Source organism: Diospyros lotus, chromosome 3, assembly GCF_014633365.1.
Source record: "Diospyros lotus cultivar Yz01 chromosome 3, ASM1463336v1, whole genome shotgun sequence".
In the NCBI taxonomy this organism is placed as follows: domain Eukaryota; kingdom Viridiplantae; phylum Streptophyta; class Magnoliopsida; order Ericales; family Ebenaceae; genus Diospyros; species Diospyros lotus.
The window spans coordinates 42210938-42225124 of NC_068340.1; the positions used below are offsets into that span (position 1 = coordinate 42210938).

Below are 14187 nucleotides of genomic sequence, written 5' to 3' on the forward strand. Positions count from 1 at the left end.
TTTTATCATGTTGTCATGTATTGATGTGAATATATCATGTAGGTTGCATTTACATGTATTGATAATGAAATATGCATATGAACATGATGAGATTCACAGTCATGACGTCGTTGCTTTGTCAAGGGTACACCCATACACCTCGGTCTGGCAGGGAGATTGAAAAAATGGTGGGTAATAGTTGGTGTGGTTGACCTAAATATGAGAGTAATGATGTTATGTGCATTGCATTCATACACGTGTATTAAATGTTTTGTTCCCTTATTTAGATGATTCATCATCTAACTTGGACTTTTCCCTTTGAATATTCAAACGTTCCAAATAGAGATTGTAGCAAAAACGAGGATGAATGAGATAGGAAATGACACTTAGCAAAATGCATGATAAGTTAAACATATGTTATGTAGCCCATATATTTAAGTTCTGCTACTTTGAATTCTGAACGTTTTGAGGAATGACGATGTATAATCTTATGGTTAATGATGATGTATAACCTTATTCATAGTTAGTAATGATGTAAGAATTGATTTATGATTAATGTTAAGATGTTAGGTTCGATTCTACCTTTCCGCATTTGATGTTTATGATGATTCTCTTTCGACATAGATGTATGAAAATTTTGGGATGGATACGAGAAATGATATGGTTTATTAATAGTTTCTAAGAAAAAAAAAATTATTATTCCAGAATTGTCCTAAGTTATAACACGCCCGAGAAAGTGAGGTGTTACACCAAGTATGTTTTCTTCTAGCTTACCTATACTCTGCCAATTTACTCTTTTACTTACTTGAACGTCGAAGTGTTTGCAAGTGCCAGCCACCCCCCAAAGTCCCTTTTTTGTCGTCGCAAATTCACATATGACCACTCTTTTTTGGGCAAGAAGGAACATCTAGCGCTCATCGTGGGGCCCGGTAAAACGCACCTACCCCATAAGTCTCACCAAAACATCATATACCAATCTCTCAACTACCTTACCATGGTCAGAACTAGAAGCGTTCCTAACCCAAAAAATTCAAGCACTAACCGTCCCCTAGAAAGCCCAACAACCATGGAGGTCCTCATCAAACCATCCAACAGCTTCAAAACCAAGTTGCTGAGTTAACCCAAAATCAATGGCATGACTAACGTAGTGAAAGGGTCGACAACAACACAGAGGGTAGTTGCTTCCGCCAAGCTACCCACACCTTCTACACCTCTCTACTTCTCAAGTCATCATTTCTCATAGTTCATCATGGTCATACCTTTTCCAGATGGTTTCTGCCTCCTCGATACTTTGGAGCCATATGATGGCACTACTAACCCCCAGGAGCACCTAACCAGGTTCAATGCTGCGATGCTGTTGAGGGAAAGCACAAATCAAATCATGTGTCGCGACGTTAAAGAAGTCGGTCATGCTATGGTTCTCCTTCCTGAAACCAAACTCTGTCCATGACTTTTCCGAGCTAACCACACGCTTCCTTACCCACTTCTCCACAAATTAAGCACACTGAAAAACATCAGCAAGCCTCATTAACCTAAGGTAATGAGTAAACGAGCCATTCCCAGCTTTCTTACACAGGTTCAACCAAGAAGCCGTCTAGATCAAAGATCTAAACTCGGTAGTTTCCCTGCACGCTATTATGGCCGGGCTAAAACCAGGATCCTTTGCCGACTCACTAGCTTGAAAGCCCTCCCCCCCGACCTGGATGATCTTAGGCAACAAGTTGCGCGAAATATATACATGGAGGAAGTGTCAGTTACCCGGTACAATAATATTTAGCCACAACCAGTCCGTCAGTCGAGGCCTTCTATCGAGCACCAGCGCCATCCCGAAAGAGACCCTGGTCGAAGACAAGAAAACAAAGACCGCAATAAGGGACGAAGGGAACCAGCTCAAATCCTCGAGCTACCTTGGTTGCGCTACGATACATATACTCCCCTCATAACCAAACGATATTGAATTTTTCAAGAGGTTTACAACTCAAGGGTTATCTCGCTCCCAGACACCAACGAACAACAACATTCCCGCAATAACACTGATACCAGAAAACAGTGTGATTATCATTGTATATTTGGGCACATAAATGAAGAATGTGCCATCTTGAAAGACTAGATAGAGTACCTAATCAGGGAAGACCACCTCCACCAATACACTTACAGGATAGAGTGAAGACTATCCCTGTAGGGTAATCCGAACATACAAAGGAGTTGCAACCCCCAGAGGCAACCGTTAGCGAACAAAAGGTTGAATGCTGGACCACCCCCGAACAATCAGATAGTTGGGGTCATTGACACCATTTTTGGAGGATTCGCAAGCAAATAAGACTCGAGCTTAGCAATAAAGCGAAACCTTCGGGCAATAATGTTGGTAAATAATGCCGAGAGGAAGCCAAAAATGATGGCCTGACACCTAGTGATCTCCTTCACCTACAGGGACTTTAAGGGGATTGATCAGAATCTTGACGACCCCATGGTAGTCTCGGTCGTCGTCGCCAATTTCCTGGTAAAGAAGGTCCTTGTTGACTAAGAAAGCTAGGCCGACTTGCTATATCTATCGACTTTGAAAAGGATGGGAATCTCAAAAGAAAAGTTGAAGCTGTTCCACGGGAATCTAATTGAAGCCGTTCCACGGGAATCTAGTTGGCTTTTCCAGAGAACAAGTAGGCATTAAGGGGTACGTCGATCTACTGACTTCATTCGGGACGACTCCTCTAGTCAAAACAATCAGTATTCGATACCTGGTTGTTGACTGTTAAACACCATACAATACACTCCTTGGCCACCCATTTCTCAACACCTTGGGCACAGTCATGTCAACCCTCTACCTAGCCATGAAGTTCCCAATGTCAGCTACTGAGGTCAGGTTTGTTCACACCGACCAGAAGAAGCCTAACAATGTTACCACAACAGCCTCAGGGCCCGAAGCCCTAGACCCGGCAAGGATGATAAGAGAAACCGAGCTTCTTGTAGCGGTAGTCAAGCCGCAGGCACTAACAGCCAGGCTCCACACCACAGTGTGCATTTGATCGAGTTAGACCCACGAGGCGAGCTCTTGAACAGCAACCCCCAGCCCATAGAGCAACTCTATCCCGTAAGCATGGGTCTCCGCCCAAAGCAGGTAACCCATATCGGTTCTGTTGAGCCAACTTTTTCATATTAATTAACTTTTGATGATTAATAAAAAGATAATTTTTAATATACAATTTATAGTATTTTTTGTGATTAACAAAAGAGTATTTTTCTTAAATATATTAATTGTAGTACCGAATTATTTTTTTATTAATTTATAAAATATTTTCATAGCATATGCATTATTAAAAATATTATTTTCTATTAAAACTATTTTTTAAATATATTTTAGATTAATTTATATAATATTTTTATAGCATATGTAACTCAAAAAGGATTTTAACAATTAACTGCACCTCCCATAGTTTGATCCCACAATCTCAAGTTAGCCAAAGTCTTCCCTTACCAGTTAATGTACAAGCCCCCTTGGTTATTTGAGTACACATATTAAAATTAAGTTATACTAAACTTTTCTTGTTATAACGGTCAAATTTTTTACTATTGGAAAAATGGCTAAAATGCCTATAGATACCCCTAAAACTCATTTTTTAAGTATCCAAGTGCTTCTATTGCATATTCAAAGCACCTGAAAGCTCTCAAATGCTCTCAAGCAAAGCAATCCGAGGCTTTTAAAGTATTATTGCACATCCACCGAAGAGCCACAAGGCAAGAGGAGAAAAGTTCTTCAAGTCTTCTACGACAAATTCAAACTTTCTCCATTTGATGAGGTTATAAATTTATTTATTTATTTAAATATTATTATCTTGCATAATTTATTTTTAATTGTTTATTTGTGTCCAAGTGTGGACAAATTATTTATAACATTTAAATTACCATTGTGAATTGTATAGGTTTACTAAAACAATTAAAATATAGGTGAATATAGTTTTCAAGATAAGTTATGAAGAAAACCTTGGTATAGTGGTTGCCTAGAATCCATTGTAATCCAGGTGTGTATCTAGTTTCCAATGTGAGATAGTGGGAAAACCTTGATGATTTTGATTTAGTGAAATCCTAAGGGTGGTTAGACCCTGAGAGGGTGGATTAGGTGTGTGTGGAAACACCGAATCACTATAAATTATGTTATGCCTCATATTATTTATTCTTGTTATATTTTGTGGCTTGCATTAATTATTAATTTCAAATATAATTTATTCTATTTATCAAATATATATTCTTAAATAATTATTAATCAAGAATATTCATTAAAATGAAAAAAAAAAATTAAACACTCAATTCCCCCCTCATCTTGAGTGGTCATACCTTAAGGGACCAACAGGTTCTACTTTGCCAAATGAGCCGAGAGAAAGATTGGTCAGTCTTCTCCAACAAAACGTTGACCTCTTTGCCTGGACACATGTTGATATGCTCGGAATCGATCCATCTTTCATCTGCCACAGAACGCATTGGATCCAAATGTTCTAGAAACTTCGAGAACAATCAAACAAATGATTCTATCGTCTCATCACTCAATAATCCACAACTAAAGATAATATTCTAGTCATAGTGGTTTACACCAACAAATAGAGCAAAAATCATTGAGTACTTGTTGGTGTTGTAGGTTATATCAAACACCACGGTATCACCAAAGAAGATATATGATCTTCTTGACTCAGAATCATCCCAAAAACAACGAAGCATCCTATTGTCTGAGTCTGTATCATAATCAAAGAAAAAAAATTGATTTTTTTCTCTCTCAAATGTGAAATGGTCGATTATTGTTTCAACATTATGACCCATTTGTTGCTGACGTAAATCCCTTTCATGGTTCCTGATATCTCTCCCAATACAACCCATTGATGATGGATTGCCGCGAACTCTATCTCCATGAGTCACAATTGTTAGTATATTGGTTTCTAAAAATTGTTGAGTAAGTGTATTTTTTGTGGCCAAGACATTTCGATGTGATCTTAACAAATGTACTTTGCCAGAAGTAGTTAAACCATGGTTATTGTTGCTCAGAAAAATAACCAAGAGAGGGGTGAGTTGGGTTTTTTAAAGAAATTAATAATTTTAGCTCTTTTGGAAATTCTTAAATTTGTGATCTTAATATGTGGTGATTGCAATAGGATTGAAATCAATAAAATCATACAACCACACAGAACAAGAGAAATTTATAAAGGTTCGGCTTTAAAGAGCATAATCCTCTCTCTCAAAACTTAGGTTGAGGTTCCACTAGAGAGAATCAACACTAACTTTTAATTGGAACTAGAACGAACATACAATCCCTTGCCTAAGCAAGAACCACTAGCACACTACTAACAAATACAATCCCCTCACACAACAAGTGAGTAAAAATAATAAACTTACAACCAGAGACAATTACAAACAAGTCACCAACGGTTGAGTATTCCACCAGCCAGCACACTTTCAACACTTCGAACTTTCTCACTCTTGTTTGAATGCTCTATCAAGTTTGTTCTCCCATGAGCCTCCATACTTACCCTATATATATACATCTTCCAAACACACTAGCCATTAAAGAAAATGTTAATGTGAAATTTGAAATTCAAAAAATGTTTAAGCTTTCTCAAATAATAAGAAAACATGTTTCACCTTTAATTCAAAATAAATTTACTTTTTTCATGAGAAATCAAGATTTGAAAAATTCAAATATAAGCTTTTGAGGCATAAATGATTAAAACAAGAAAACATGTCTAAAAACAATTCTCCTTTAATTCAAAATAAATTTACTTTTTGCATGAGTAAAAGAAAATATGTGTAAAATTAATTCTCTTTAATTCAAAATAAATTTACTTTTTATATGAGAAAGAGAAAACATATCTAAAATTAATTCTCTTTTAATTCAAAATAAATATACTTTTTGCATAAGTAAGAAATGCATTTATCAATAAATAAAAATTCAAACATAAACTTTTGAGACATAAATAATCAAAACAAAGAAATATGTCTAAAAGCAATTCACCTTTAATTTAAAATAAATTTACTCTTTCTATCCACTTTTAATTCAAAATAAATTTACATTTTGTATGAGAAAAAAATATATTTATATCATAAAAATATTTTTGTTATCATTAAAATCGTATTTACTTACCCTTGAACTTAACAGTTTTGTTCCTCTACAAATTGTCTAACCATCCAACTATTGTCAATTTATTGCTTTACCACTGATAATCTAGCATTGCACCCAACTCGTGTATATCCACAGTTTCTTTCGACAACCCGTGGCACAACATTTTTACGACCTATCTGATAGGTCTCGTTTGTTTTTTCCTTCTTAAAACAAACAAATAACTTCCATATGGTTTCACCCGTTTCCTTATTCTTTTGCAATTTGCGATTGGAGTGCTAAACCATGCTTCTTGTGCATATGTATTGTAAAAAGTGTATGCCTCCTTATGTGATTCAAATACCTAGCCAATTTTTAAAATTTGACCAATGAAAACTTGAAAGGATACACATTATCCTTACAAAAAAAATTATGCTCCAATTAGAAATAACATATTAGGACAAAATATATAAGGCATATCAATAAATTAACCACAAAGTAGGGCTTTAATACTACTAATAAATGACAATGCTTATTAGGCAAAATGAGAGAGATAAAATTTATAAAAAAAAAAATTATTATGTGTTAGTTAATTAATGATTTTCTAAGCTAGTGAAAATTAATACTCTAAAGTTGATGAAAATTAAATATAAACAATTGTCATTTAAGCAAAAAGAGGAGCGAAAATAAAATAAAAAAATATGAATAATATACCAAAAGTGGTGGCGGAATAAAATATATTAGGGCAAAAAGAGATGAAAAATAAATTATCAAAATTAATAAAAATAATAAAACGAGAAATCTTCAAGGGAGTAAGTGAGAAATCTTCAAAGAGGTGGTGTTTAAATGGAGAAGAGTTCCATGAGAAATGTTGGTACATGGGGGACTGTACATGGGAGATTTTTGATATGCCCCCCGCTTTGGGTAAGATAAGAAATATTTGATGCGGTAAGACTGATGATGCCATTCTCCTGGCTCTTTCTGATTATTAGTATTTGTGAATGCCAAACCATCGTTTTTGTTATTCCATGCAAAGGCTTGGTGGGTATATTTTCCTACACTGACGACCATCAAATTATCAAATTTATGCGAAAGTGAAAGCATGAACTTATTATCAACTCATCCTATGGAAGACGGCATGTCAAGCCTGCCTTTGGTGATAGAACCGACTGACTGACTGACTTACTTTTGTATGCACCCACACCACACCACACCACACCACATGTAGTTCAATTGCGTGGTCCTGAGGGCTGCTCCTAAGGCCTCACTTGTATGCACCCACACCACACCACATGTAGTTCAATTGCGTGGTCGTGAGGGCTCCTCCTCAGGCCTCACTTGTATGCACCCACGCCACACCACATGTAGTTCAATTGCTTGCGTGGTCCTGAGGGCTGCTCCCCAGTCCTCCGCATTCTTCTAGTATGCACGTACTTTCCTTGGGAAGCTTTCTTGCTGCTATATATTTCCGAGTTAATGTAGCTGGCTAGCTAGCCAGGACATAAATAAATAATCCAAAAGTAATATCATTATCAAGGTGGCTTCTGGCCATCGCCATCCATCTATCTATCTATGTCTTTATTTATTTAATGAAAATATATTATTTTAACATTCATATTAATTATACTTACATTTTGATATGCTTTGTGTTTTATTATTATTATTATTATTATTATTATTTACTAGGAATGTTGAATTGGAGCGTAGCAACCGAGTGGGCTGAGATCATCGATGTGCCAGCCATTGAATACCGACGGAACAGATAAAAATATTAGGAAAAAGTAGTAGGATGGATGAGATCAGGTCTGAGGAGGGCAATGGAATTGGAAGCAATAATGTGAGTAATAAGGAAGCAAATTCATTGGCTTGGCTTGGCTTGGCTTGGTGTGGCACATGGAATTATATCCCATTATTACCATTTGAATTTCACCAACAATAATAACATTATTTTTTATTGTTTTCTTATTCATACTTGTTTAAGTATCAATTATTAAATTACTTAAATAGAATTTGTTAAAATAAAATAAGTAAGATAATATTGTATTAACATAAGGTTAAAATTCTTTTTGAGCTAAAATATAAAATGCATTGAAGGCATACGAGTCATTTTTTCTTATCCGTAAGATTTTAGATAAATTTATTTAAAAATATGAAAGAATTAAATAAATTTATATAAGAAATTATGTAATTTTTTTTAATAAAATTATTAAGTAAATTTAATAAAAAAATATTTTTATCTATAATATTTTTTATATTTTAATTTTCTTAATTCATATTTTAGTTAACAAACAGTGTGTGAACATTTTATTCTGAAATTCTGTGAAGAATATTCAAGTTAGACTTTGAATCCCATTTCCTTCAATAATTTATTTATTCTTAAATAAAATATTTTTATTCAGAGGACTTGGGTATGAAAAAAAAAAAAAGAACCCAATTGTCAGCACTATATATATCCTTTTAAGTGAATTTAATTAGGACATTATTATTATAACTTTTAATTATTTTGTAGCAGGCAAGCAAGTGCATCGTCAGACGCAATGATCATGTGGGTGGGAGTGTTCCCTAAACTTTTATTATTATTATTATTATTATTATTATTATTATTATTTAGGTAATAATTTAATTATTAAAAATAAAAATAATAAAATATAATATTGGTTGGATTAGTTACAGTTTAATTTAGATTAGTTTGGACTTAAATCAATCATTATAAAGTCAACTTAAAAGAAACCATCATGATCAAATTAGTAAGTAATTATTCAAAACAAAACAGTCCAATCTAACGAAAACTAAATTCAAATTAATTTGGTTAAGATTAGACTGAGGAAACTAGCTAGCTAGGTAGGTAGGTAGGGTTTGTTAATGTGAATCTGATTTAGAAAATTAGACTTAAAATGGAATTAAATTGAAATATATATATATATATGTATATATATAAAAAGAGAAGAGAAGATATGTTTTTGTGTGGCGATGAGCTCGAGTCTAGTCATTACATTCAGTTGAGTCACCATAATTAATTAATCTCTCTCATGTTCTTTCGAGTTGGGTGTAGACCATTTCACCTTCTGAATCAAGAGAAGAGAGGACATGGGAATGGATGGATTGATTGATTGATTGATGCCGCTGAAAATGTCAAGACTGTGGACCGGCTGTGCTTGCATGACTGTATTTATGGAGAGAGAAGAGAAGAGAGAAGAGTCAAAGGTGGAGGTTTAAACAAGGAAGGACAAGAAGAAGAAGAAGAATACCCAACCCAACCCAACCCAACCCCCAATTGTATTTGCACGGGTCCATCGGTCTCTTCTTCCTCTCCACTCCTCTTTTTCCTTTCCTTCGCCTTTTGTTTTGTTCAAACTCCCCATTAATACAAGCAACACCCCCACACAGTACTATTACCTCCATCTTAATTCCTCATCTCTCTCTCTCTCTCTCTCTTTCTCTCTCAATATTAACATTTAAGAAAAAAATAAAGAAAGAGCCTTAGCCTTGGCCATGGCCGTGGGTGGACATAGAATCATCGTGGAGAAAGTCCTCGGCAGCCTGGGCAAGGGGTTCGATATAACCTCCGATTTCCGTCTCAAGTACTGCAAAGGCCAAGAAAGGTTGGTTGTGCTCGATGACACCGCCAGAAGAGACCTCGCCCTGCCTGGCTTCGGCGTCTTCGAGGACGTCTCCCTCGATATCAAATGTGACAAAGGCGATCGCATCCGCTACCAATCCGATATCCTCAGCTTCAACCAGGTATATTATATATATATATATATATTATATTCTCTCTCTCTCTCTCTATTTTACGATCCATTGGATTGGATCGACTGGTTGTGGGATGCGCAGATGTCGGAGTTCTTCAACCAGAAGTGCTCGGTGGGAGGGAAAATTCCGTCGGGGCTGTTCAATTCGATGTTCGGATTCAGAAGCGGATCCTGGGCGGAGGATGCGGCCAACACCAAGTTCTTGGGCCTCCACGGCTACTTCATTGTTCTCTTTTCCCTCCACCTTCAGCGCTCTCCTCTCCTCCTCTCTGACCAAGTACGCGACGCCGTTCCTTCTTCTTGGGATCCGCCCGCCCTTGCAAGGTCCCTTCTCAAATCATTCCTTCCTTTTTTCTCAAATCATTACTCATTACACACACACACACACACACATACCGTGAGCTGTCTGCTTGCTTAATTAATTTGACAATATCAACTAATTCTAATTACTTCTTACTTACACACACTCACTCACTTTTATTAACTTCATTACTGATCTGATCATAATTATAAACACACACTCCTAATTAATTACAAATCATCAAACTCATTTTCCCAAAATTTTAAAATTTTCAACAACCAACAGTATATATATATATATATATAGTTCATTATTTTATTCATCGATCAGTCAGACCAGAATGAATGAATGAATGCAAGAATATATTCCATTTCCCTTCTCTTGATCAATATCATTTTCTTCAATTAAAATCATTCTAGCTATACCTAAAGTACATATATATATTGACGATGATGGGTGGGTGGGTGGGTGCGTCTATATGCATGCTTGGCCCCTCAAGCCTCTCCTTAAAAAGCCATCCGCGCTACTAGCCCACTGGACCCCGTTGGTGCGTGCTAGAGATTTAGACGTGGCCTATGAGTCACCATGATGTAATTAATTAATTAATATTAATATTATTATGGTTCCCATTTATAATTAATTAATTCACCTAAAAATCAGTCAAAGTCTATCCTTATTAATAAGTGGAGTTGGGTTTTTATTAAATAGGGTCTATTCCATCTTCTTTTCATATCTCTAAATTATTATCTTAGTACTGTATTTTACTCATATTGCATATATACTTTTTAATTCTATATTTTTATCATCAGGTTGGGCGAGTGACAGTGACTTAGTTAGAAAATTACCATAACACTGCCCCGGCCCCTAGCTAGAAGAGTAGTAGTAGTAGTAGCAGTAGCAGTAGATGACTGGCCATTGAATATTGCCTCCAAACGCGTGGGCAAAAGATGGAGGGCGACTGGTAGTCTGGTACATCCAAACCATTCTAATTTAGTCGACAGTTCACACGTTTATCTTCAAAGAGTTTATATTGCCATGCAATTTACTTAGAATTATAAAACATCGATCTGTTGAATGTAGTTGTCTTGTTGAACGACTCGCAGCCTCCAAATGATTTTATTTATTTATTTATATATATATTATTAGGCAGCCCAGCCCGACCCGACCCGTGATTTTATAGAATATTAATTGGGATAAGAACAGGTCAGTGTCAACGCACAAAAATTCAACGATATATATATATATATAAATGGTGATTGCACTGATTATATATGTATATATGGAGAATGTAATGTGGCTAATCTTCTGCCACATGGGAATTAACGTTTAAGAATGAAAGGTTTAGGTTGAGTGTTAGCCAATAAATGGATATATGCATGTATTCTGTTAGTGTGTATATATATATATATATATAGCCTTAGAAATATATGACCCTAGTGGTATAAAGAGGGCAATTATAGCCCTTAATTTACGATAAAAAATTGATTGATCTTTAGAGAAAAAAATAATAATAATAATAATAATACTTGAGAAATATTTGCTGTATGTGTAATGTGTTTTATATGACTGTTCATATAAAATAAATTTTTTTTCAGTGGTTTTCTTTCGTTGAGAGTAGTTGGACATTGTTGAAATCCAACATCTTTGACATTTAGTTGTCCAGCTACAAAATTTCTAATTGAATTTTGGATAAAAAAATTCAAATCTTTGAAAGCGTCAAGAAATGTAAAAACAAATAAAGAGATATCTGACTTCAAATCACTTGGGAGTTTTGGTCAACAAAGGAAAAAAAGAAAAAACAACTACAAACACTCATCAACGTGTATGTATAGATACATAATGTTAATCAGTGTCTTAAGAATAATAATTAACTTATCTCGTGGATCTTAATTAGTTTTAGAAAATAATATATAAAAACATTTTACGGGTTCTAAATATCTTTATTATATATATATATATATATATGCGTTTGTTTAATTGAAGATCCATGCGTGATGATATGACAGATTCATTGAGAAATATGGGACGCACGTCATTGTGGGGCTGAGCATTGGTGGCGAGGATGTGGTGGTAGTAAGGCAAGAAAGTTGTTCTAACCTGGAGCCATCGCAGCTCAAGAATCACTTGGACGAGCTCGGTGAGCAGCTCTTCACTGGGACATGCACCTTCTCCCCCCACCCCCATAATAAGACCAAGGACCAAAAGCTCAAGGTTAATATTATCTAATATTATTTCATTACAAGTATATGTAATTAAAGTTAATTTCAATGCATTCAATATTGATGGATACTTTTATGAACCTTACAGCCACCCGAAGCTTTCAATGTGTTTGATCCTCAACCCGTTTCCTTCAATAGCTTCTCAGCTGTCTCGTCAAAAGATGTGAGTAGTTAGTTACCAACATTAATTGGATTTGCCATTAAAACTATCAGCGCTTCTCTTTTCCTAGCTCCTTGCAATTGTTGGTTTCTGGGTGAAGGTAATTTTTATAATTTGCTTTCAGGGCATCAGTGTGATTTGCTGGAAAAGGGGCGGAGACACATCGGCAGATAGCCACTGTGAATGGCTGCCAACAGTGGCATCAATGCCGGATGCAATTCACTTCAGCTTCATACCTATAACATCTCTTCTTAAAGGTGTTCCAGGCAAAGGCTTCTTGTCACATGCCATCAACCTCTACATGCGATGTATGTAATTACTAATTCCCCTTCTCCTCCTATCTATCTATTACATTAATTAATTGGTGAATACTGTCTACATCTGGAAAACTTTTCCTCAATGTAATTGCGATACACTGATGTGGTATATTCCCCAATCATATATTACCACCATCGACAATGGGTGATTTTTGATATATTTTGAAAACTAAAAGTCGTGTTTATTGTTGTCGCCCAATGTTAATTTGTTGATTGATTGATGTGCAGACAAGCCTCCATTAGTTGATTTAGAGTACTTCTTGGACTTCCAAGGGCACAAGATCTGGGCTCCCATTCACAATGACCTTCCCCTAGGCCCATTAGCCATAAACAAGGCCATTCGGACGCCAGCCCTCCAATTCAACCTCATGGGCCCTAAACTCTTGGTCAACACTAGCCAGGTGTGTGTGTGTGTGTGTACCAAGTTTTTTCCATCAATATATACTTAAATTGACAGTTTTGCTCATCATCAGGTTACATCCGGGAGGAGACCGGTCACTGGGATGCGGTTTTATCTTGAAGGCATGAAATGCAACAGGTAATTAATTAATTAATGACACGCCCAATGCAGCTGGGAAAAAATAGTTATGTTCAATGCAACTGTTATATATACACATACATATATATATATTGATTGAGATAGCGCGCGCGCCTTGTGTGAGTGTGATCGATGATGACGATGATGATATCAGGTTGGCCATTCACCTCCAGCATCTGTCCAACACTCCGATGATGTTCCAAAGCAAGATTGACGACGCGGTAAGCAATTGGCGAGGGTCAGAAGAAGTTGGCGACCATCGATACATAGAAGCCGTCCAGTGGAAAAAATTCTCTCACGTCTGCACAGCTCCAGTCAAGTACGATCCCAATTGGGCTCCCAAGAATGGTCAGATCAGTACCGCGGCATACATTGTCACCGGCGCTCAGCTTCACGTCAAGAAGCACGATTCCAAGACCGTGCTTCACCTCCGCCTCTTGTTCTCCAAGATCTCAGACTTCTGCGTGGTGCAGTCCACTTGGGTGGAAAGCCCGTCGCAGCAGCATAATTCCCAGAGATCATCGGGCTTGTTCTCTGCGTTGAGCAGCTCCATGACTGGCAGTCACAAGGAAAAGGAGAAAAAGCCGGCGGTGGTTGTGGATTCCGGGGTGTATCCGACGGGCCCTCCGGTGCCCGTGCCGGTGTCGAACCAGAAGCTCTTGAAGTTTGTGGACTTGGCACAGTTGTGCCGGGGGCCGTTGGATGGGCCGGGGCATTGGGTGGTGACCGGAGCTCGGCTGGACTTGGAGAGGGGCAAGATATGTGTCCATGTTAAGTTCTCTTTGATCAACAAATGTTAATTAATGACAAGCAAGAAAGAAAGAAAGAAAGAAAGATTGAGATCT

At 36.5% G+C, this 14187-nt stretch overlaps 1 protein-coding gene across 1 annotated transcript; it reads left to right on the forward strand.

Annotated features, from left to right (window-relative positions):
• The first annotated feature begins 9240 nt into the window (after nucleotides 1-9240).
• On the forward strand, nucleotides 9241-14187 carry LOC127798135 (MACPF domain-containing protein At1g14780). The gene is made up of 8 exons (XM_052331477.1): nucleotides 9241-9796; nucleotides 9890-10131; nucleotides 12115-12319; nucleotides 12416-12490; nucleotides 12612-12795; nucleotides 13033-13205; nucleotides 13278-13342; nucleotides 13497-14187. Exons 1-8 carry the CDS (start codon nucleotides 9548-9550, stop codon nucleotides 14140-14142), a joined length of 1839 nt encoding a protein of 612 aa, XP_052187437.1. The 5' UTR covers nucleotides 9241-9547; the 3' UTR covers nucleotides 14143-14187.